This window comes from Salmo trutta, chromosome 4, assembly GCF_901001165.1.
Source record: "Salmo trutta chromosome 4, fSalTru1.1, whole genome shotgun sequence".
Classification (NCBI taxonomy): domain Eukaryota; kingdom Metazoa; phylum Chordata; class Actinopteri; order Salmoniformes; family Salmonidae; genus Salmo; species Salmo trutta.
In genome coordinates this window covers 67,858,062-67,884,482 of record NC_042960.1, presented here as the reverse complement: position 1 = coordinate 67,884,482, position 26,421 = coordinate 67,858,062, and the positions used below count along the sequence as shown (strand labels likewise).

General features: G+C 42.9%; 2 protein-coding genes across 6 annotated transcripts in view; both read right to left on the bottom strand.

The window, feature by feature from the left end:
* Positions 1 to 174: 174 nt before the first annotated feature.
* Positions 175 to 4,358, bottom strand: LOC115192948 (transmembrane protein 258). The gene is made up of 4 exons (XM_029751920.1): positions 4,266 to 4,358; positions 3,612 to 3,721; positions 1,078 to 1,207; positions 175 to 343 (listed from the first exon to the last, which is right to left on the bottom strand). Exons 1-3 carry the CDS (start codon positions 4,266 to 4,268, stop codon positions 1,081 to 1,083), a joined length of 240 nt encoding a protein of 79 aa, XP_029607780.1. The 5' UTR covers positions 4,269 to 4,358; the 3' UTR covers positions 175 to 343; positions 1,078 to 1,080.
* Positions 4,359 to 8,263: 3,905 nt separating this feature from the next.
* The window catches only part of LOC115192942 (myelin regulatory factor), a 90,451-nt gene continuing 72,293 nt past the window's right edge, over positions 8,264 to 26,421 (bottom strand). For all 5 annotated transcript variants that reach the window (XM_029751903.1, XM_029751904.1, XM_029751905.1 and 2 more), the window contains exons 13-24: positions 26,189 to 26,297; positions 23,164 to 23,273; positions 22,457 to 22,617; positions 22,175 to 22,250; positions 19,694 to 19,845; positions 17,695 to 17,765; positions 17,484 to 17,600; positions 14,368 to 14,743; positions 13,687 to 13,749; positions 12,795 to 12,900; positions 11,175 to 11,249; positions 8,264 to 11,073 (exon numbers count right to left, since the gene is read on the bottom strand). In XM_029751903.1, coding sequence (XP_029607763.1) covers positions 10,975 to 11,073; positions 11,175 to 11,249; positions 12,795 to 12,900; positions 13,687 to 13,749; positions 14,368 to 14,743; positions 17,484 to 17,600; positions 17,695 to 17,765; positions 19,694 to 19,845; positions 22,175 to 22,250; positions 22,457 to 22,617; positions 23,164 to 23,273; positions 26,189 to 26,297 — 1,515 coding nt within the window. In that variant the 3' untranslated portion in view covers positions 8,264 to 10,974. The remainder of the gene's footprint in view (positions 11,074 to 11,174; positions 11,250 to 12,794; positions 12,901 to 13,686; positions 13,750 to 14,367; positions 14,744 to 17,483; positions 17,601 to 17,694; positions 17,766 to 19,693; positions 19,846 to 22,174; positions 22,251 to 22,456; positions 22,618 to 23,163; positions 23,274 to 26,188; positions 26,298 to 26,421) is intronic.

Below are 26,421 nucleotides of genomic sequence, written 5' to 3'. Positions count from 1 at the left end.
TCCCTGATTGGACGGACACTTGATGAAAGCAATTGTTTACAATTTACGCCGCTAACCTGTAATTTGAAGATGCCTCTGTGTCAGCATATTATGGGTCAGCATCACTAATGCTACAATCCTATTTAAAAACAGCAAGTCAGTGCAGAAGAATTGTCACAATTTCACCAGAAAATACTTAGCAGTTTGGTACAAATGGCTCTTTTTATTTATTGAAAGGCCACCCCAATCCACAGTCCCCACTGTCTTGTCAGTGCAATCCAATCCATAACCATCGTGTAGTGGAGCCCATTTCATGTCCCTCTCCTGTTCCACTGGAATGTTCTTCTGTATCAATATAAACAATCTGTAAACAGAACACACACATACACACACAGAGGGAGAAAAGACTATGGTGAATGAGTGAACTTTTAAAAAGGTAGATCTAGGGAAATTACATGACCATAAGGGTGATTTATGACAGGAACAAAGATTAGTACGAAGCAAGAGGCACAGCTTGTTGAGATTTGTCACGCAGCTAGCACGTCGCTAGAGAGAGCCGCAATCTCTGTAGCCTACCGGTGTGCTTTTTTTGCAGCCTCTTGTGTCACACATTGTCTTTGTTTGTGCCACTGTTTATGATAACGTCATATCACTTGAGTCTCTGTTTAAAAATGGGTCTAATAATTTGTATTATTATTGTATGGACCCAGATAGACATGTACCATTTTGCCAACTCTTATGGGTCATTGACAGATTCAGAAAACGTTAATGTCCTCAAAAGAGCCATTCATTTTTGCAGCAATCACAATCAAGGATACCTAGTCAGTTGTACAACAATGCATTCAACCCAGACCCTTCTGAATCAGAGGTTAGGGGGCTGCCTTAAAAAAAAAACGGTGCCCGGGGACCAGTTGTTGGGGTTAACGGCCTTACTCAAGGGATGAACAGCAGATTGTTCCACCTTGCCGGCTCGGGGATTTAAAACCAGCCTTTCGGTTACTGTCCCAACGTTCTAACCGCTAGGCTATCTGCAGCCACATTTTAAAGATGAGTTAAGATGGCACAAAACCGATCAAGTCGTCATGATCACTTCCTTACCTGTCAGACATAGATGCCGACCCACAGTAACAGAAACAGCACTCCGAAGCCCATGAAGAGAGACGCCACCAGGGAGATGAGCAGCTCTTTGTACACGTCTCTGGTGTATTTGGTGGACGTCACCTCGTAGCTGGGAGAGAGTTAAGGTGCTAAACAAACAGGCCAGTTTGTCTCAAAATTTAATTTTATTTTGGACCAAAAAAAAGTGAATTCTGCATGAACTCATCTCGTTAAATGCATTTAGTCTACTTTGTGTACTTCGGTCTTTTTGTTTAGGATGTCAAATCTCAGTCAATCCATGTACAGCAAATTCGGAAAGTATTCAGACCCCTTTTCCCACATGTTTATGTTACAGCCTTATTCTAAAAGTGGATTCAATAGTTCCCCCCCCCATCAATCTACACACACACACACACACACACACACACTACCCCATAATGACGAAGCAAAAACAGTTTTAGAAATGTTTACAAATGTATTAAAAATAAAAACTGAAATATCACATTTACATAAGTATTCAAACCCTTTACTCAGTACTTTGTTGAAGGACCTTTGGCAGCGATTACAGCCTCGTCTGCTTGGGTATGATGCTACAAGCTTGGCACACCTGTATTTGGGGAGTTTCTACCATTCTTCTCTGCAGATCCTCTCAAGATCTGTCAGGTTGGATGAGGAGAGTCGCTGCACAGCTATTTTCAGGTCTCTCCAGAGATGTTCGATCGGGTTATAATCCCTGGGCTCTAGCTGGGCCACTCAAGGACATTCAGAGACGTGTCCCGAAGCTCCTCCTGCGTTGTCTTGGCTGTGTGCTTAGGGTCGTTGTCCCGTTGGAAGGTGAATCTTCACCCCAGTCTGAGGTCCTGAGCGCTCTTGAGCAGGTTTTCATCAAGTATCTCTCTGTACTTTGCTCTGTTCATCTTTCCCTCGATCCTGACTAGTCTCCCAGTTCCTTCCGCTGTAAAACATCCCCACAGCATGATGCTGCCACCACCATGCTTCACCGCAGGGATGGTGCCAGGTTTCCTCCAGACGTGACACTTGGTATTCAGGCCAAAGAGTTCAATCTTGTTTTTATCAGACAGGAGAATCTTGTTTCTCATGGTCTGAGAGTCTTTAGGTACCTTTTGGCAAACTCCAAGTGGGCTGTCAGCCTTTTACTGAGGAGTAGCTTCCGTCTAGCCATAAAGTCCTGATTGGTGGAGTGCTGCAGACATGGTTGTCCTTCTGGAAGGTTCTCCCATCTCCACAGAGGAACTCTGGAGCTCTGTCAGAGTGACCATCAGGTTCTTGGTCACCACCCTGACCAAGGCCATTCTCCCCAGATTGCTCAGTTTGGCCGGGCGGCCAGCTCTAGGAAGAGTCTTGATGGTTCCAAACGTCTTCCATTTAAGAATGATGAAGGTCCCCTAGAACACAGTGGCCTCTAATGATGTACACATTTTTTTGGTGTCCTTCTCCAGATCTGTGCCTTTAACGCAATACTGTCTCGGAGCTCTACGGACAATTCCTTCGACCTCATTGCTTGGTTTTTGCTCTGACATGAACTGTGAGACCTTATATAGACAGGTGTGTGCCTTTCCAAATCATGACCAATCAATTGAATTTACCACAGGTGGACTCCAATCAAGTTATAGAAACATCTCAAGGATGATCAATGGAAACAGGATGCACCTGAGTTCAATTGAGTCTCATCACAAAGGGTCTGAATAGTTATGTAAATAAGGTATGGTATTTTTTTTTTTATACATTTGCAAAACGTTCTAAACCCGTTTTCGCTTTGTCATTATGGGGTATTGTGTGTATTGATTGAGAATTAATTTTTTTAATCAATTTTAGAATAAGTCTAACGTAACAAAATGTGCAAAAAGGGAAGGGGTCTGAATACTTTATGAATGCCCTGTACACTATACCTTAAGCTGTTTTTATAATCAATGTTCTTCCATCCTAGAGACCCAAAGGGTGCATTAGTACTGGGCTGGAACAAAGCCCCCCCCCAGTCCCCTGGACAAGGTTTGAAGAACACTGATTCCAGAACACCACACACTGACGCGACAATTCAACAGTTACTACCTCTAAACAACATTTTTAAAAATGGGGGGGGTTCTCCTATACTTACAATTATGTTTTGATTGTTGCTTGAACGGTCGCTAAGATAATTGCAAAATACCTATTTTGGATGAGGCTTAAAATCCAAAAGTAGTGTAAAATCCACTCATACATGTTCTACGAGAATACATATCCCCCTTGTTCTGCCACAAACTTGCACAATAGGGGTACAAAGACGGCCATGACCCGTGGTGAAAATAAACGGTTTACGACCCCTGGTCAAAAGAAACGGTTTACGACCCCCGGTCAAAAGAAACGGTTTACGACCCCCGGTCAAAAGAAACGGGTTACGACCCCCGGTCAAAAGAAACGGTTTACGACCCCCGGTCAAAAGAAACGGTTTACGACCCCCGGTCAAAAGAAACGGGTTACGACCCCCGGTCAAAAGAAACGGGTTACTATGATGACAGACGGCCACGGAAGGATACACAAAGAACCAGGCAGTGAAGAACATGCCGATAGCCAGTAGGACCACAGTGAGGTGGGGGAACACTGCCGGGTTCACCGGACTGGTGTATCTGGTCATAGCCTCCAGCTCCTGAGAGAACAGAGACAATGTAGAGATTCATTCCGTTTCTGTGTTTCTGGTTTAGGACATCAGGACAATATTACACATTTTTGTTAAATTAAAAAAAACAATGTTTTTGGTTTAAAATGACTAGCTACATCAATATAATTAACTAGGTAAACATCAGCCTGCTTATTGACTGACTATCATTGAAAACCAAATCATTGAATGAGATATTTTCTTCATTGGAACCGTCTGTGGGAGGTTGTACTGGGGTGTTTGTTTACTACCGAAGATTGATGTTAATTGCTCAGTTATTTTAAACAGTTACTGTATTCCCATCAATACATATTTACTGTTATTCGATTAACTGATAGCTACAAACGTCTAATGACAAGCTAATGTTGGCTAACAAAGCTATATCCACTGCAACACGGAAACGTCTAGCTTCAACCCTTTTTAAATCAATTAACCGTCAGGTTTTCATTTAGACAAATGGCATTGCGTGGCTATAAGCAGCATTTCATATTCAAGTTATTCTTAGAAAACCGTGCATTAGATCCAAATCCCTTACCATTTTGTTGAGTTGTTGCTTGCTCCTACTGCAGAACCAAAGAGGGAAGAGCCACGTCAGTTCTCCAGAGGTTCTCTAGACAACATTACAAAAATACTTGGCCGCCACCTAGCGGGCTGGAGCAAAACAGTTTCACTCTAAATCCATAGTTTATTTATGCAATGGTTTATTCCCGAACCTAAATCCTTTACATGAAATGATTTTGTGCTTAATTGACATGGGAAACATATGTTTACATCTCACCCCTCTCTCTCTCTCTCTCACCATATTTTCTCTCTCTTCTCTCAATTCAATTCAAGAGGTTTCAAAATAATAAAGACATTTCACATGTCATATTATGTGTATATATACAGTGTAACAATGTGTATATATACAAAGGGAAAATAAATAAACGTAAATATAGGTTGTATTTACAATGGTGTTTGTTCTTCACTGGTTGCCCTTTTCTTGTGGAAACAGGTCACACATCTTGCTGCTGTGATGTCTCTCTCTCTCTCTCTCTCTCTCTCTCTCTCTCTCTCTCTCTCTCTCTCTCGAATAACATATGTAGACCTAAACTTCCCATGGCCATCCCATCAACCAACCAAAATACACATTTTGTTTTCAATCAATATTTTATTTACTGCATTCATATTATGACAACATGCTCTTTAACACACAAAAAAAATACAAAACGGCAAAGACTCCAAAATAAATGTCATGATCGTGTATTAAAAATAAAGTAAGAGGTAAGACTAAAAAGCACACATTTATAACTTTAAAAGCAGGAACAGGAAGAGTATAGAGATGAATGAAGGAGGGGTATTTATGCTTTCATTAAGTATTTTAGTGTTCTGAAGGGCTTTAAGCCATAAGAATTAGAGTAATAAGATAAACGTATTTAAAAATGAAGTAAAGATTTAAAGTGTCATTTAACACCTGATTTCCTTAACAAAAGCCACATCTCAAATTGGTGGTCCAGGTGTGACACGGCACAGGATGGCCTTTCCTCTTTAGTTCTCTGCTGTTTCTCAAGCAAGATGGAGCCCGATGACATAACAGATTCCCATCAGACAAACTCCCTGAATTCTCTACTCTCTCTCTCTCTCTCTCTCTCTCTCTCTCTCTCTCTCTCTCTCTCTCTCTCTCTCTCTCTCGCTCTCTCTGTGTGTGTGTTTTCTTATCCAGTGAGACAGGTAAAAGCCAAATAGCGATTTTGATTGGCACAGAGTTTCATAATATAGCATAACAATGTTTACATATGAATAATATAACAACAACAACAACAAGGAGAGTAACAACAGTCAACATTATAATGATATAACTAAAATAACATAAAAAGGAGCATACATTGTTACAAAATGAAGCTACACAGTAACATTTCATGAATTTCTATACCATTTGAAACCAGTTGGAACCAGATGGAACCAGTTGGAACCAGTTGGAACCAGATGGAACCAGTTGGAACCAGTTGGAACCAGTTGGAACCAGATGGAACCAGTTGGAACCAGTTGGAACCAGATGGAACCATTTGAAACCAGTTGGAACCAGATGGAACCACCCAAGAGAGCATAAATCAGATGATATATACAATGCTATGCTGGTTTCACTGTAAAGGCTGGCTGGTGCATTATAAATAAGCTCAAATATTACACTGTACTCATGTATGTCAACATGTCATATTGCTAATACAGTATAGTACAATGTCTTTATATTTTGTCATCTTCAATGAAGTATATTCATTTGATTATGTTTTTTTGAATTTGTATTTCTCATGACACAACAGGTCAGGTGAGATCTTCAACACACCTGATCTTAGAGGGACTGTGTTCAATACACCTGTTTCAACACACCTGATCTTAGAGGGACTGTGTTCAATACACCTGTTTCAACACACCTGACCTTAGAAGGACTGTGTTCAATACACCTGTTTCAACACACCTGACCTTAGAAGGACTGTGTTCAATACACCTGTTTCAACACACCTGACCTTAGAGGGACTGTGTTCAATACACCTGTTTCAACACACCTGACCTTAGAGGGACTGTGTTCAATACACCTGTTTCAACACACCTGACCTTAGAAGGACTGTGTTCAATACACCTGTTTCAACACACCTGACCTTAGAAGGACTGTGTTCAATACACCTGTTTCAACACACCTGGTCTCAGTATCAGAATACTTTGTTAACTTGAGGCATTCAGATACCAGATGTCCAAAGGGTCCTTCATTACATACTAATACATGTATATAATAAGTACTGTATTGTATGACATACGAGGAACATAGTCAATAGTATATCAAAGAGCGGACTGGTCAGTGAGTAAGGGAAAGACAATAACAGAGTACATATGAAAAACTATTTCCAGAGGAGATAGTTATAAACATGACTTTAGGGTATTTCCAGAGGAGATAGTTATAAACATGACTTTAGGGTATTTCCAGAGGAGATAGTTATAAACATGACTTTAGGGTATTTCCAGAGGAGATAGTTATAAACATGACTTTAGGGTATTTCCAGAGGAGATAGTTATAAACATGACTTTAGGGTATTTCCAGAGGAGATAGTTATAAACATGACTTCGGGGACAGGGTGTTGTTTCCCGTCAGAGAGGGGAAGACAAAAAGTGTTACACAGATTTAGAGCAATCAATGCAAAGGCTAGAATAATATAATAGTCCAGTGTACAAAATCCATAATTCATTCAGGAGGGTGTTAGCGTGGCCTCTGGACTCATTCAGGAGGGTGTTAGCGTGGCCTCTGGACTCATTCAGGAGGGTGCTAGTGTGGCCTCTGGACTCATTCAGGAGGGTGCTAGTGTGGCCTCTGGGCTCATTCAGGAGGGTGCTAGTGTGGCCTCTGGACTCATTCAGGAGGGTGCTAGTGTGGCCTCTGGACTCATTCAGGAGGGTGCTAGTGTGGCCTCTGGACTCATTCAGGAGGGTGCTAGTGTGGCCTCTGGGCTCATTCAGGAGGGTGCTAGTGTGGCCTCTGGACTCATTCAGGAGGGTGCTAGTGTGGCCTCTGGACTCATTCAGGAGGGTGCTAGTGTGGCCTCTGGACTCATTCAGGAGGGTGCTAGTGTGGCCTCTGGACTCATTCAGGAGGGTGCTAGTGTGGCCTCTGGACTCATTCAGGAGGGTGCTAGTGTGGCCTCTGGACTCATTCAGGAAGGTGTTAGTGTGGCCTCTGGACTCATTCAGGAGGGTGTTAGCGTGGCCTCTGGACTCATTCAGGAAGGTGTTAGTGTGGCCTCTGGACTCATTCAGGAAGGTGTTAGTGTGGCCTCTGGACTCATTCAGGAGGGTGTTAGCGTGGCCTCTGGACTCATTCAGGAAGGTGTTAGTGTGGCCTCTGGACTCATTCAGGAGGGTGCTAGTGTGGCCTCTGGACTCATTCAGGAGGGTGCTAGTGTGGCCTCTGGGCTCATTCAGGAGGGTGTTAGTGTGGCCTCTGGACTCATTCAGGAGGGTGTTAGTGTGGCCTCTGGGCTCATTCAGGAGGGTGTTAGTGTGGCCTCTGGACTCATTCAGGAGGGTGCTAGTGTGGCCTCTGGGCTCATTCAGGAAGGTGTTAGTGTGGCCTCTGGACTCATTCAGGAGGGTGCTAGTGTGGCCTCTGGGCTCATTCAGGAGGGTGTTAGTGTGGCCTCTGGGCTCATTCAGGAGGGTGCTAGTGTGGCCTCTGGGCTCATTCAGGAGGGTGCTAGTGTGGCCTCTGGGCTCATTCAGGAGGGTGCTAGTGTGGCCTCTGGGCTCATTCAGGAGGGTGTTAGCGTGGCCTCTGGACTCATTCAGGAAGGTGTTAGTGTGGCCTCTGGGCTCATTCAGGAGGGTGTTAGTGTGGCCTCTGGACTCATTCAGGAGGGTGCTAGTGTGGCCTCTGGACTCATTCAGGAGGGTGTTAGCGTGGCCTCTGGACTCATTCAGGAAGGTGTTAGTGTGGCCTCTGGGCTCATTCAGGAGGGTGTTAGTGTGGCCTCTGGACTCATTCAGGAAGGTGTTAGTGTGGCCTCTGGGCTCATTCAGGAAGGTGTTAGTGTGGCCTCTGGGCTCATTCAGGAGGGTGCTAGTGTGGCCTCTGGTAACCCTTTCTTTCTTGTTCGTTTATACAAGACCCAGGTCACAAAATGGATGCCTCTATTAGCTCAGACATGAACAGCATTCAATCAAGTCCATGAGCTGCTTCTGTCTGGTGATAAGATGACAGCCTTCTTGTTTTGTAGAGAAAGATAAGGCACCAGCGGTTTAAAAAACACCGTTCAGATGTCAATATTTGTGTTGTCTAGTCTTGAAAACCAGACCCTAAGTTGGAGCATTTGAAAATTGTGGGAGGCAAAGCAGATGTCTGGAGAGACTACGGGTTATCAACATCACGATCCAGAGCAGAAAGTCATCTCTGATCTTCTACAATTAAAACAATTAAAACAGAAAATATATAGCTAAGAAAGTCCTTCTTAAACACACATTGTATTTTGCTAGTGGTTAAGCATGATTAAATCCAGTGAGCGAGTTACAGTGTAAAAGTTCCAGTGTTCTTGTAACATATAGTCCCTTGTTGGACCTGATCAATGCCGTTATCAGATGCTGGGATTCTACAGCATACAGCGCGTACCAATTTCCCAGTACAGTGTATACAATTAGAATCATAGAATCAGAGTCATTCTAATTCTGTGGTTCCAGTACAGTGTATAGAATTAGAATCATAGAATCAGAGTCATTCTAATTCTGTGGTTCCAGTACAGTGTATAGAATTAGAATCATAGAATCAGAGTCATTCTAATTCTGTGGTTCCAGAACAGTGTATAGAATTAGAATCATAGAATCAGAGTCATTCTAATTCTGTGGTTCCAGTACAGTGTATAGAATTAGAATCATAGAATCAGAGTCATTCTAATTCTGTGGTTCCAGAACAGTGTATAGAATTAGAATCATAGAATCAGAGTCATTCTAATTCTGTGGTTCCAGAACAGTGTATAGAATTAGAATCATAGAATCAGAGTCATTCTAATTCTGTGGTTCCAGTACAGTGTATAGAATTAGAATCATAGAATCAGAGTCATTCTAATTCTGTGGTTCCAGTACAGTGTATAGAATTAGAATCATAGAATCAGAGTCATTCTAATTCTGTGGTTCCAGTACAGTGTATAGAATTAGAATCATAGAATCAGTCATTCTAATTCTGTGGTTCCAGTACAGTGTTTCAGAGCACACAATGTATCTGCTGAGAGCATACAGTGTATACCATAGACAGACAATATGGGTTCTATAGCTATGGTGTATACAGTGGTCTACCATTTCCAGTTATCTGAGTTTATCTCCAGTCTTATCATGCTGAGTCATTCACTTCTTGTAGATTTGATATACTCCTGTGATTTAATGCATTTCAATTCAAATGTGTTTCTTCTGTTTCTTAGCGTTTACCTTTAATGGATCATCAGCTACCTGTATAGATGCATCAGATTTCTGAATGTATCCGTATCAATCTGATGTAGAGTTTGTTTCAACTCCACGGCAGTGAGCGCCCTCAAACCAGTAAGGTGATTCTCTGCTAGGCTGCTTTTTAGTTTAGTTTCTCTAACACCCTTAAATTCAGCTCTGTTCATTCTTCCCCTCTAATCGGGGACTGATTTAGACCTGGGACACTTGGTGTGTGTAATTAATGATCAGGTAGAACAGAAAACCAGCAGGCTCCGGACCTCGTAGGGCAACAGTTGAATATCCCTGCTCTAACAGATAGGTCAGACTTAATTCTGGTATCTTTCACAAAATTCCCAGATTTTCCAAATATCCTGTTTTCAAGATTCCAGATTTCGTCACTTTTGATTGCGGGAATCTTCCAAACAGGATTTCTGGAAAAGCTGGGAATTTTGTTACCGGAATGCATAGACAAAGAATGTTTGAGACAAACTTCTACAGTAGTATATCCAAATCCACTGACTATGGTGCCATCTGGGAGGATCCAGACAGGAAGTCAAGACATACAGCAGCCCAGAACGGAATGTTAGTCAACTGTGAATTTGACTCTCCTATAATTATTCTCACTAGAACCAAATGTATTAAACCATACATTCAAAACAGGGTTTTTGTTTTCAGTCATAAGGAATGGTTAGAGTGTACAGTAGACACAAAACAAGTTCAGGAAAACGGATATTATAAATTGGAAAAAATACAAAATGATTAATAAGCTATAATATAACACTATAGCATTATGATAAACTTAGGTTTCATATAATGAAGTGCATAGGAGCTGTAGTTTGGTGGATATGTTTCTATACAGGACAGGATGGGTAGGAGAGAGAGAGCGAGAGAGAGAGAGAGAGAGAGAGAGAGAGAGAGAGAGAGAGAGAGAGAGGTGGGATAGGAGGTGTAGTAGTTAAAGGGATAGTTGAGATTCTATCTACTTCCCCAGAGTCAGATGAACTCGTGGATACCAGTTTTATGTCTCTGCGTGCAGTATGAAGAAAGTTGCTAACTAGCGTAAGCGCAATTTTTCCTGTAGACTTCCATTCATAGTGCTAACGCTAGTTAGCATTGGCTTGAAAAACTACCTCTAACTTTCTTCATACTGCACGCAGAGATATAAAAATTGGTATCCACGAGTTCATCTGACTCTGGGGAAGTAGATAAAAGGGCCTCCCAACTATCCCTTTAAGAAACCCTGAGTCAGTCAGGGGATAGGCTAGATTCAAAGCAAGCACACTAGTTTGCATGCTTAGTTCCCTCTCCTCTCATGCGCAGCTGCTTTGAATGAGGAAGTAGAAGTCAGAGTATGGTGGTGTGGTGGTGGTGGATACATTCTCCTCCTCTACGCCACACCTCACTTCACTCTGCCAGAAGGAGAAGAGGACAGAGGTCAAGATTAGATTGAAGCAACTTTATATTGATTTAAAAATTATTATTTTTTTAATATAATTGATTCAATACTCACAGACTTGGCCACTCTGAAGTGATAGGTGATGTCCTGGAATGACAGTACATGTACTGGCCACAGGTGATCTGTCCCCTGAGGAGAAAGAGGTCAAGAGGTCAGTCAGTTTCTCCATAAGCAAAGTAATCAACAACAGGGTTGGGATCAATTCCGCTTCAACTCAGTCCATTTGGAAAGTATTGGAATTATAGTTTACTTCCTTAATTGAAATAGAATGAACCCCGAACCCTGGTCAATAATAAACTCAGCAAAAAAAGAAACGTCCTTTTTTCAGGACCCAGTCTTTCAAAGATACTTCGTAAAAATTCAAATAACTTCACAGATCTTCATTGCAAAGGGTTTAAACACTGTTTCCCAAGCTTGTTCAATGAACCATACACAATTAATGAACATGCACCTGTGGAACGGTCATTTAAGACACTAACAGCTTACCGATGGTAGGCAATTAAGGTCACAGTTATGAAAACTTAGGACACTAAAGAGGCCTTTCTACTGACTCTGAAAAACACCAAAAGAAAGATGCCCAGGGTCCCTGCTCATCTGCGTGAACGTGCCTTAAGCATGCTGCAAGGAGGCATGAGGACTGCAGATTGCAATGTCTGTACTGTGAGACGCCGCAGGGAGACAGGACAGACAGCTGATTGTCCTCGCAGTGGCAGACCACGTGTGACAACACCTGCACAGGATTGGTACATCCGAACATCACACCTACGGGACAGGTACAGGATGGCAACAACAACTGCCCCAAGTTACACCAGGAATGCACAATCCCTCCATCAGTGCTCAGACTGTCCGCAATAGGCTGAGAGAGGCTAGACTGAGGGCTTGTAGGCCTGTTGTAAGGCGAGTCGCGGTTTTGTCTCACCAGGGGTGATGGTCGGATACACGTTTATTGTTGAAGGAATGAGCGTTACACCGAGGCCTGTACTCTGGAGCGGGATCGATTTGGAGGTGGAGGGTCCGTCGTGGTCTGGGGAGGTGTGTCACAGCATCATCGGACTGAGCTTGTTGTCATTGCAGGCAATCTCAACGCTGTGCATTACAGGGCAGACATCCTCCTCCCTTCCTGCAGGCTCATCCTGACAAGACCCTCCAGCATGACAATGCCACCAGCCATGCTGCTCGTTCTGTGCGTGATTTCCTGCAAGACAGGAATGTCAGTGTTCTGCCATGGCCAGCGAAGAGCCCGGATCTCAATCCCATTGAGCACGTCTGGGACCTGTCGGATCGGAGGGTGAGGGCTAGGGCCATTCCCCACAGAAATGTCCGGGAACTTGCGGGTGTCTTGGTGGAAGAGTGGGGTAACATCTCACAGCAAGAACTGGCAAATCTGGTGCAGTCCATGAGGAGGAGATGCACTGTAGTACTTAATGCAGCTGGTGGCCACACCAGATACTGACTGTTTGATTTTGACCCCCCGTTGTTCAGGGACACATTATTCCATTTCTGTTAGTCACATGTCTGTGGAACTTGTTCAGTTTATGTCTCAGTTGATGAATATTGTTATGTTCAAACAAATATTTACACGTTAAGTTTCTGAAAATAAACAGTTGACAGTGAGAGGACTTTTTTTTTGTTGCTGAGTTTATGTCTTATATTGGATTAAATGTATAGATGAACCTCAGTGACTTTTTTCTCTCCAGCATGAAGCTCTGTCTCTGTGTGGTCAGGACACAGACGTCCTCTAGTGGCTCCACACTGTCTGACCCACACGCTGGCACTGGAACTGAGGACAGAGGGAAGGATGGCGACATTTCGTTACAACACTGTGTGAAGAAACAGGAAATGAGGACGGAGGGAAGAATGGTGACATTTCGTTACAACACTGTGTGAAGAAACAGGAACTGAGGACAGAGGGAAGGATGGCGACATTTCGTTACAACACTGTGTGAAGAAACGGGAACTGAGGACAGAGGGAAGGATGGTTACAAGTCTTTACAGGCGTGATCAATAGAAAAGGTGTAGTTGGTAAATCACCTATTTTGTGGGAAAAGAAACAGGTTTGTCTGCTTGGCAACTACATATAAACACATGCAGCTGTCATGGACTTCATCATAACTGTAGATAGCTGAGTTTTTTTGTTGTTTTATGTCCTGTGGTCTGGACTTCATATGTAGAGTGATCTGTAACCATGCCTACTTCATCATATGGAGAGTGATCTGTAACCATGCCTACTCACATCATGTGGAGAGTGATCTGTAACCATGCCTACTCACATCATATGGAGAGTGATCTGTAACCATGCCTACTCACATTATGTGGAGAATGATCTGTAACCATGCCTACTCACATCATATGGAGAGTGATCTGTAACCATGCCTACTCACATCATGTGGAGAGTGATCTGTAACCATGCCTACTCACATCATATGGAGAGTGATCTGTAACCATGCCTACTCACATCATATGGAGAGTGATCTGTAACCATGCCTACTCACATCATATGGAGAGTGATCTGTAACCATGCCTTCTCACATCATGTGGAGAGTGATCTGTAACCATGCCTACTCACATCATGTGGAGAGTGATCTGTGATATGGAAGAGTTCTTGATTGCTGAGAGTGGTACGGTATAGCTGTAGATAAAACATAAAAATCATTATGTAATACAAGCAATTTAATTGTATTGACATTTTTTTATTTTTTATTTAACCTTTATTTAACCTGGCAAGTCAGTTAAGATCAAATTCTTATTTACAATGACGGCCTCCCAAAAGGAAAAAGGCCTCCTGCGGGGACGGGGGCCTGGGATTAAAAATAAAAATAAATGAAATACAAATATAGGACAAAACACACATCACAACAAGAGAGACAACACAACACTACATAAAGAGAGACCTAGACAACAACATAACAAGGCAGCAACACATGACAACACAGCATGGTAGCAACACAACATGACAACAACATGGTAGCAACACAACATGGTAGCAGCACAAAACATGGTACAAACATTATTGGGCACAGACAACAGCACAAAGGGCAAGAAGGTAGAGACACCAATACATCACGTGAAGCAGACACAACTGTCAGTAAGAGTGTCCATGATTGAGTCTTTGAATGAAGAGATGGAGATAAAACTGTCGAGTTATGTCAAATGTCTTTAATATAATGTGTTTCACAAAGGTTTTGTGTTCCAGTCTAACTACATTCGACTCATACAGTCTAAAGAAGAACCACACAGGAAGACCCACCTGCAGCTGTCAGGATGGGGACAGTTGTGTGATGAGATGTGTTGGTCTGTCTCCAGGATGTGTAGATCTATAAGGGAAGGGGATGATATTTCCCCTGCTTCCTCCTCTGTGTTGCTGTGTGTGTTGTCCCGGCGTTGTCTCCGAGGCAGGGTCTGTTGGCCTCCAGGCCCACCCGGTCCAGGCCCACCCGGTCCAGGCAGCCGGTTCGTGACCCCCCCTACAACCTCCAGGTCTCCTGCAGGGGCAGGGGCAGGTCTCTTCGCCTTGGACAGGTACATGGGGGCGGAGGTGTGGCTGAGACGGTTCCTGTAGCGTCCGTCCTTGTCCACAGGCCTGGACTTGGCCTTCTTGTTGATACTGCCCGGACTACTCAGCTCTACAGGAGAGAGGAGAGAGACTGGTGTCATGAATGCTTCTGTCAACAAACGCAAGTTGTTTATGAAATGTTTCCTCACTGCTTATCCTGTTGGGGGTAAGGGGCAGTATTGACACGGCCGGATAAAAAACGTACCCGATTTAATCTGGTTACTACTCCTGCCCAGTAACTAGAATATGCATATAATTATTGGCTTTGGATAGAAAACACCCTAAAGTTTCTAAAAATGTTTGAATGGTGTCTGTGAGTATAACAGAACCCATATGGCAGGCAAAAACCTGAGAAGATTCCTTACAGGAAGTGCCCTCTCTGACAAGATCTTGTTCTTCTTGTCTCTGTTTATTGAAGACTGAGGATCTTTGCTGTAACGTGACACTTCCTACGGCTCCCATAGGCTCTCAGAGCCCGGGAAAAAGCTGAATGATATCGAGGCAGCCCCAGGCTGAAACACATTATCGCTTTTGACAAGTGGCCGATCAGAGGACAATGGGCTTAGGCGCGTGCCCGAGTTAACCCCGTGCTTTATTTTCTTTCGTCTTTTTACCTAAACGCAGATTCCCGGTCGGAATATTATCGCTTTTTTACGAGAAAAATGTCATAAAAATTGATTTTAAACAGCGGTTGACATGCTTCGAAGTACGGTAATGGAATATTTCGAATTTTCTTGTCACGAAATGCGCCGTGCTCGTCACCCTTCTTTACCATTCGGATAGTGTCTTGAACGCACGAACAAAACGCCGCTGTTTGGATATAACTATGGATTATTTGGGACCAAACCAACATTTGTTATTGAAGTAGAAGTCCTGGGAGTGCATTCTGACGAAGAACACCAAAGGTAATCAAACTTTTCTAATAGTAAATCAGAGTTTGGTGAAGGCTAAACTTGCTGGGTGTCTAAATAGCTAGCCCTGTGATGCCGGGCTATCTACTTAGAATATTGCAAAATGTGCTTTCACCGAAAAGCTATTTTAAAATCGGACATATTGAGTGCATAGAGGAGTTCTCTATCTATAATTCTTAAAATAATTGTTATGCTTTTTGTGAACGTTTATCGTGAGTAATTTAGTAAATTTTTTGTAAATTCACCGGAAGTTTGCGGGGGGTATGCTAGTTCTGAGCGTCACATGCTAATGTAAAAAGCTGGTTTTTGATATAAATATGAACTTGATTGAACAAAACATGCATGTATTGTATAACATAATGTCCTAGGGTTGTCATCTGATGAAGATCATCAAAGGTTAGTGCTGCATTTAGCTGTCTTCTGGGTTTTTGTGACATTATATGCTAGCTTGAAAAATGGGTGTCTGATTATTTCTGGCTGGGTACTCTGCTGACATAATCTAATGTTTTGCTTTCGTTGTAAAGCCTTTTTGAAATCGGACAGTGTGGTTAGATTAACGAGAGTCTTGTCTTTAAAATGGTGTAAAATAGTCATATGTTTGAGAAATTGAAGTAATAGCATTTCTAAGGTATTTGAATGACGCGCCACAGGATTCCACTGGCTGTTACGTAGGTGGGACGATTTCGTCCCGCCGACCCTAGAGAGGTTATGTATGGGTTGTGTATGGGTTACATATGGGTTATGTATGGGTCATGTATGGGTCATGTATGGGTCATGTATGTGTTATGTATGGGTTATGTATGGGTCATGTATGAGTTATGTATGGGTCATGTATGGGTCATATATGGGTCATGTATGGGTCATATATGGGACATGTATGGGTCATGTATGGGTCATGTATGGGTCATGTATAAGTTATGTATGGGTTATGTATGGGTCATGTGTGAGTTATGTTTGGGTCATGTATGGGTTATGTATGTGTTATGTATGTGTTATGTATGGGTCATGTATGTGTCATGTATGGGTCATGTATGTGTCATGTATGGGTCATGTATGGGTTATGTATGAGTTATGTATGGGTCATGTATGGGTCATGTATGAGTTATGTATGGGTTATGTATGGGTTATGTATGGGTCATGTATGAGTTATGTATGGGTCATGTATGGGTTATGTATGTGTTATGTATGTGTTATGTATGGGTCATGTATGTGTCATGTATGGGTCATGTATGTGTCATGTATGGGTCATGTATGAGTTATGTATGTGTTATATATGGGTTATGTATGGGTTATGTATGGGTCATATATGGGTCATGTATGGGTTATAAATGGGTTATGTATGGGTCATGTATGGGTCATGTATGGGTTATGTATGCGTTATGTATGTGTTATATATGGGTTATGTATGGGTTATGTATGGGTCATATATGGTTCATGTATGGGTCATGTATGGGTCATGTATGAGTTATGTATGTGTTATGTATGGGTTATGTATGGGTCATGTATGAGTTATGTATGGGTCATGTATGAGTTATGTATGGGTTATGTATGGGTCATGTATGTGTTATGTATGTGTCATATATGTGTCATGTATGGGTCATGTATGTGTCATGTATGGGTCATGTATGGGTCATGTATGAGTCATGTATGTGTTATGTATGTGTTATGTATGGGTTATGTATGGGTTATGTATGGGTCATATATGGGTTATGAATGGGTTACGTATGGGTCATGTATGGGTCATGTATGGGTCATGTATGGGTTATGTATGGGTCATTATGGGTCATGTATGGGTCATGTATGGGTCATGTATGGGTCATGTATGGGCTATAGGTTATGAATGAAGATATGGGTTAAGCTTTTTGTCTGGTTTGGTAGGACAGATGGGTGTTTTCTTACCCGATGTAGATTGGTTGTTGCTTGGCGACAGAGCAGTTGCTGATTGGTTGTTTGTGGCAGTTGTAGGCGGGCAGCAAGCTGCAGGATTGGACAGTGAAGGAGAGGGCGGGACTGTATCTGTACAGAACAGATATGACAGTTATTCAATCCACTGTAAAATGTAATGAAGTAGGCTGCGATTGATTCATATGTCCCAGTGTGTGTCGCTGACCAGGAAGTGTCGGGGTGGTAGATCGAGGACCGGAGGCCGTCCTTCTAGATGATCCCACTGCAGACCTGGACCTGAGGGATGTCAGAACATTTTACCTTTATTTAACTAGGCAAGTCAGTTAAGAACAAATTCTTATTTTCAAATGACAGCCTACCAGGGAACAGCGGGTTAACTGCCTTGTTCAGGGGCAGAACGAAAGATTTTTACCTTGTCAACTCGGGGATTCGATTTAGCAACCTTTCAGTTACTGGCCCAAGGCTCTAACCACTAGGCAACCTGCCGCCCCATTACAGTACAGTCAGAGAGAACACAGAGAATAGAATAGAATAGAATAGCAGAGACAGCGTCAGGTGGGGGGGGGGCTGAATAAATAATGTGAAGTATCAGAAAATGTTTTGTGGTGAAAGTGGTTTGTACCTCTAACCTTATTCTTTCACAAAGCATGTGTCTGTATAGGCCTACTTCATGTACATGTGTCTGTATAGGCCTACTTCATGTACATGTGTCTGTATAGGCCTACTTCATGTACATGTGTCTGTATAGGCCTACTTCATGTACATGTGTCTGTATAGGCCTACTTCATGTACATGTGTCTGTATAGGCCTACTTCATGTACATGTGTCTGTATAGGCCTACTTCATGTACATGTGTCTGTATAGGCCTACTTCATGTACATTTGTCTGTATAGTGTCACAGTATCTAACGAAGGTGGCGCCCCTCCTCGGTCGGGCGGCGCTCGCCGGTCGTCGTCGCCGGCCTATTAGCTGCCACCGATCGTTGTTTCTGTGTCTTTTGGTTTTGTCTGTCTATCCCGCACCTGTTTTGTGTTTGTCATTAGTAGGGGGTTATTTAGTGTGTATTTTCAGTTGGGGTTCTCGTGCGGGATTGTTTATTTGTTCACTCAGGACAGTTGTAATTATATCCGATTAAGTATACATTATATTGCCGGGCTGCGCCCCGTTTGTTTTCCAGTGCTCTTATTATTTGGGGAAAAGTGTTTTCTCCTGGCGGACTTCGCCACGCGCCCTGTGCCCAACGGCTATTGCATCTTTTATTTATTATTAAAACTCAGTTGCTCCGGCCCTCTGTCTCCTGCTCCTGATTTCACATCTCCACTGGTCCTAGACAATCGTGACATATAGGCCTACTTGTAATGTTCCAGACTGGACTGGCAAGCAAGTCAACAGTAGAAATTAGTCATGACCTCTTGAGACACAGGCAAAGAAACGCCCTTATCACAAACCTACAGTGCAGTATTAATCAAAGATAAGAGAATGGGAGAGTGAGAGGGGAAAGGGGGGAGAAGGAGAGAAAGGGAGAGAGAGAGACAGAAGAAGAGCAAATAGGGAAGAAGAAAAGAGGAGAGTACGGGAAGAGAGACAGAAAGACAGAAAGATAAGAGAGAGAGAAAGATGAGATGTCATAACATGGACAGAGTGGTGGACAGATGAGGTATCTCATGTAATATATATAGTTGAGGTATATCATGTAGTGTATATAGTTGAGGTATATCATGTAGTGTATATAGTAGAGGTATATCATGTAGTGTATATAGTTGAGGTATATCATGTAGTGTATATAGTTGAGGTATATCATGTAGTGTATATAGTAGAGGTATATCATGTAGTGTATATAGTTGAGGTATATCATGTAGTGTATATAGTTGAGGTATATCATGTAGTGTATATAGTTGAGGTATATCATGTAGTGTATATAGTTGAGGTATCTCATGTAGTGTATATAGTTGAGGTATCTCATGTAGTGTAGATGGTTGAGGTATATCATGTAGTGCAGATGGTTGAGGTATATCATGTAGTGTATATGGTTGAGGTATATCATGTAGTGTACATAGTTGAGGTATCTCATGTAGTGTAGATGGTTGAGGTATATCATGTAGTGCAGATGGTTGAGGTATATCATGTAGTGTATATGGTTGAGGTATATCATGTACAGGTATGTCTAATGTACTGTATCTGCCTGATGAGAACAGCATACATACCCAGCCTTCTCAGAGACGTCGCCTCTGTGGTGCAGCGTCAACACGTACAGGACGGACATGGAGATGACACTGAAGGTCATGACAACGACTAGAGCCAGAATGATTCCCTGCATCACCCTGTGGCTGATACAGCCCTGCTCTGGAGTCGGACTCTGGAATCACATGCAGGTACAGGTTAGAACCGCCCCACACACTGATACAGCTCTACTCTGGGGTTAGAACCGCCCCACACACTGATACAGCTCTACTCTGGGGTTAAACTGTGGAACCACACACTGATACAGCTCTACTCTGGGGTTAGACTGTAGAACCACACACTGATACAGCTCTACTCTGGGGTTAGACTGGGGAACCACACACTGATACAGCTCTACTCTGGGGTTAGACTGGGGAACCACACACTGATACAGCTCTACTCTGGGGTTAGACTGTGGAACCACACCACACACTGATACAGCTCTACTCTGGGGTTAGACTGGGGAACCACACCACACACTGATACAGCTCTACTCTGGGGTTAGACTGGGGAACCACACGACACACTGATACAGCTCTACTCTGGGGTTAGACTGGGGAACCACACCACACACTGATACAGCTCTACTCTGGGGTTAAACTGTGGAACCACACACTGATACAGCTCTACTCTGGGGTTAGACTGTGGAACCACACCACACACTGATACAGCTCTACTCTGGGGTTAGACTGTGGAACCACACACTGATACAGCACTACTCTGGGGTTAGACTGGGGAACCACACACTGATATAGCTCTACTCTGGGGTTAGACTGGGGAACCACACCACACACTGATACAGCACTACTCTGGGGTTAGACTGTGGAACCACACACTGATACAGCACTACTCTGGGGTTAGACTGTGGAACCACACCACACACTGATACAGCTCTACTCTGGGGTTAGACTGTAGAACCACACACTGATACAGCACTACTCTGGGGTTAGACTGGGGAACCACACACTGATACAGCTCTACTCTGGGGTTAGACTGTGGAACCACACACTGATACAGCTCTACTCTGGGGTTAGACTGTGGAACCACACACTGATACAGCTCTACTCTGGGGTTAAACTGTGGAACCACACACTGATACAGCTCTACTCTGGGGTTAGACTGTGGAACCACACACTGATACAGCTCTACTCTGGGTTTAGACTGGGGAACCACACCACACACTGATACAGCTCTACTCTGGGGTTAGACTGTGGAACCACACACTGATACAGCTCTACTCTGGGGTTAGACTGTGGAACCACACACTGATACAGCACTACTCTGGGGTTAGACTGTGGAACCACACACTGATACAGCTCTACTCTGGGGTTAGACTGTGGAACCACACACTGATACAGCTCTACTCTGGGGTTAGACTGTGGAACCACACACTGATACAGCTCTACTCTGGGGTTAGAACCGCCCCACACACTGATACAGCTCTACTCTGGGGTTAGACTGTGGAACCACACACTGATACAGCTCTACTCTGGGGTTAGACTGTGGAACCACACACTGATACAGCTCTACTCTGGGGTTAGACTGTGGAACCACACACTGATACAGCTCTACTCTGGGGTTAGACTGTGGAACCACACACTGATACAGCTCTACTCTGGGGTTAGACTGTGGAACCACACACTGATACAGCTCTACTCTGGGGTTAGACTGTGGAACCACACACTGATACAGCTCTACTCTGGGGTTAGACTGTGGAACCACACACTGATACAGCTCTACTCTGGGGTTAGACTGTGGAACCACACACTGATACAGCTCTACTCTGGGGTTAGACTGTGGAACCACACACTGATACAGCTCTACTCTGGGGTTAGACTGTGGAACCACACACTGATACAGCTCTACTCTGGGGTTAGACTGGGGAACCACACCACACACTGATACAGCTCTACTCTGGGGTTAGACTGTGGAACCACACACTGATACAGCTCTACTCTGGGGTTAGACTGTGGAACCACACACTGATACAGCTCTACTCTGGGGTTAGACTGTGGAACCACACCACACACTGATACAGCTCTACTCTGGGGTTAGACTGTGGAACCACACACTGATACAGCTCTACTCTGGGGTTTTAATTGAATTATAATAATTATAATTTATATTATTCATAATACCTGTTAATTATAATATCTGGTAATCATAATATATATAAATTATAATGTCTGTTAATCATTATATATTTAAATAATAATATATGTTAATTCGACTATCTGTTAATCATAATATCGGTTTACCATAATTTATGTTAATTATAATACATGTTAAGCTCTGTTTAACATAATGGATGTTAATTATGATATATGCTAATCACAATATATGCTAATTATACAATTTGTTAATCATAATTTCTGTCAATCCTAATGATCCTGACTAAATACCATCCATTTTGAGTCCATAGACATTTTGATTCATAGAGAAACATACAGGTCAGAGAGACTTACCTTGCTCCCAGGTTTGACTGTCTTCTTCTTCTTCAGAGGGACACTTCCTGTCCTGCTGAACTGGCTTCCTGATTGGCTGGAGAGACGGTAAGAAGATTAAATCATCCACCAAATACATACAGTATGTAATGTACTGTAGTTCAACTGTGCTTGATCAAGTTTGCAGTGGTACAATAGAACCAATGGAATAGTAGCCTACCAATAGTGTAAACTCCAAGCTAAATCAGGTGCACCTATTGAAAGTATTTGACATGCAATGCATAATATCCAGGTGTGTCCTACCTGGTGGTGCCTCCGCTGACAGTGCTCTTCATGCTGTCCAGGCGGCGGAGTTTGGCCAGCTTCCTGCTCCAGCGCTCCAGCTCATCTATACGAGTCTCCAGGTTGTCAGTCAATTTACACAGCTCCTTCACCGCTCCCACGTTCTCCATGAAGATACGGTCCTAGAGAGGAGAGGGAGAGCGAGAGAGAGAGAGAGAGGAGAGAGCGGGAAAGGAGGAGAGAAAGGTAGAGAGAGAGAGAGAGGGGAGAGAGATGAAGAGAGAAAGAGGCAGAGGAGAGGAGGAGAGAGAGGTAGAGAGAGAGAGAGAGAGAGAGAGAGAGAAAGAGAGAGAGAGATGAAGAGAGAGAGAGAGAGAGAGAGAGAGAGAGATAGAGAGAGAGAGAGAGAGAGAGAGAGAAAGAGAGAGAGAGAGAGAGAGATGAAGAGAGAAAGAGGGAGAGAAGAGGAGGAGAGAGAGGTAGAGAGAGCGAGAGAAAGAGAGAGAGAGAGAGAGAGAGAGAGAGAGAGAGAGAGAGAGAGAGCGAGAGGGGCACAGAAGTTGGCGTTTGTGTGTCTGTTGCCATATTCCGGAATCTTTTCCAGAGTTGTCGGGTTCTTCAGAAACCTTGGTTGGAGGATTTCCCGTTTCCCTCCCCAGTTATTAACTTGGATTAAATACATACAGTATGCTTGGTTGCCGTGTGTGCGTGCAAAGGGTGTGTCTCACCTTGTTAACCACCAGTAGTTTAGGGATGGTCTCTCCGTTAGAGCAGATCACATCTCCTCCCTCCTTCACAGCTTCAGGCAGGATCTGCTGCACGTCCTGAGCTATCACTCCTGGATAATACAACACCTTACTGTAACTCCTATCACTCCTGGATAATACAACACCTTACTGTAACTCCTATCACTCCTAGATAATACAACACCTTACTGTAAGCTCCTATCACTCCTGGATAATACAACACCTTACTGTAAGCTCCTATCACTCCTGGATAATACAACACCTTACTGTAAGCTCCTATCACTCCTGGATAATACAACACCTTACTGTAACTCCTATCACTCCTAGATAATACACCTTACTGTAAGCTCCTATCACTCCTGGATAATACAACACCTTACTGTAACTCCTATCACTCCTGGATAATACAACACCTTACTGTAAGCTCCTATCACTCCTGGATAATACAACACCTTACTGTAACTCCTATCACTCCTGGATAATACAACACCTTACTGTAACTCCTATCACTCCTGGATAATACAACACCTTACTGTAACTCCTATCACTCCTGGATAATACAACACCTTACTGTAAGCTCCTATCACTCCTGGATAATACAACACCTTACTGTAACTCCTATCACTCCTGGATAATACAACACCTTACTGTAACTCCTATCACTCCTGGATAATACAACACCTTACTGTAACTCCTATCACTCCTGGATAATACAACACCTTACTGTAAGCTCCTATCACTCCTGGATAATACAACACCTTACTGTAACTCCTATCACTCCTGGATAATACAACACCTTACTGTAACTCCTATCACTCCTAGATAATACACCTTACTGTAAGCTCCTATCACTCCTGGATAATACAACACCTTACTGTAACTCCTATCACTCCTAGATAATACACCTTACTGTAAGCTCCTATCACTCCTGGATAATACAACACCTTACTGTAACTCCTATCACTCCTGGATAATACAACACCTTACTGTAAGCTCCTATCACTCCTAGATAATACAACACCTTACTGTAAGCTCCTATCACTCCTGGATAATACAACACCTTACTGTAAGCTCCTATCACTCCTGGATAATACAACACCTTACTGTAAGCTCCTATCACTCCTGGATAATACAACACCTTACTGTAAGCTCCTATCACTCCTGGATAATACAACACCTTACTGTAACTCCTATCACTCCTAGATAATACACCTTACTGTAAGCTCCTATCACTCCTGGATAATACAACACCTTACTGTAACTCCTATCACTCCTGGATAATACAACACCTTACTGTAAGCTCCTATCACTCCTGGATAATACAACACCTTACTGTAACTCCTATCACTCCTGGATAATACAACACCTTACTGTAACTCCTATCACTCCTGGATAATACAACACCTTACTGTAACTCCTATCACTCCTGGATAATACAACACCTTACTGTAAGCTCCTATCACTCCTGGATAATACAACACCTTACTGTAACTCCTATCACTCCTGGATAATACAACACCTTACTGTAACTCCTATCACTCCTAGATAATACACCTTACTGTAAGCTCCTATCACTCCTGGATAATACAACACCTTACTGTAACTCCTATCACTCCTAGATAATACACCTTACTGTAAGCTCCTATCACTCCTGGATAATACAACACCTTACTGTAACTCCTATCACTCCTGGATAATACAACACCTTACTGTAAGCTCCTATCACTCCTAGATAATACAACACCTTACTGTAAGCTCCTATCACTCCTGGATAATACAACACCTTACTGTAAGCTCCTATCACTCCTGGATAATACAACACCTTACTGTAAGCTCCTATCACTCCTGGATAATACAACACCTTACTGTAACTCCTATCACTCCTAGATAATACACCTTACTGTAAGCTCCTATCACTCCTGGATAATACAACACCTTACTGTAACTCCTATCACTCCTGGATAATACAACACCTTACTGTAAGCTCCTATCACTCCTGGATAATACAACACCTTACTGTAACTCCTATCACTCCTGGATAATACAACACCTTACTGTAACTCCTATCACTCCTGGATAATACAACACCTTACTGTAACTCCTATCACTCCTGGATAATACAACACCTTACTGTAAGCTCCTATCACTCCTGGATAATACAACACCTTACTGTAACTCCTATCACTCCTGGATAATACAACACCTTACTGTAACTCCTATCACTCCTAGATAATACACCTTACTGTAAGCTCCTATCACTCCTGGATAATACAACACCTTACTGTAACTCCTATCACTCCTAGATAATACACCTTACTGTAAGCTCCTATCACTCCTGGATAATACAACACCTTACTGTAACTCCTATCACTCCTGGATAATACAACACCTTACTGTAAGCTCCTATCACTCCTGGATAATACAACACCTTACTGTAACTCCTATCACTCCTGGATAATACAACACCTTACTGTAACTCCTATCACTCCTAGATAATACACCTTACTGTACCTCCTATCACTCCTGGATAATACAACACCTTACTGTAACTCCTATCACTCCTGGATAATACAACACCTTACTGTAACTCCTATCACTCCTGGATAATACAACACCTTACTGTAACTCCTATCACTCCTGGATAATACAACACCTTACTGTAAGCTCCTATCACTCCTGGATAATACAACACCTTACTGTAACTCCTATCACTCCTGGATAATACAACACCTTACTGTAAGCTCATATCACTCCTAGATAATACAGCACCTTACTGTAAGCTCCTGGAGACAGGGGTCATAGAAGTAAGGTCTGTCAGAGCATCATGTATACATACAGACACATAGCCACACTACGCCAATGCAATGTACGGGAGGATATAAAATATAAAGATAACTCACCGATACAGTTATTAAGATGGGAATGCAATACATTTCTAGTGCTACTGATTTCTGTTAATTCATTGTCTATAATGTATAACCCAAAACGACAGTGTTGTATAAGTTACCGGTCTCTGGGCTGGTGTCGATGCCCATGCTGGAAGCAAACTCAGGCTTGTACTGATAATGAACCAGCCTCATCTGACTGATCCGCTTCAGGTTGCCTGTAGTGTCCACCTATACACACACACACACACACACACACACACACACACACACACACACACACACACACACACACACACACACACACACACACACACACACACACACACACACACACATAGATTTGGATATGACT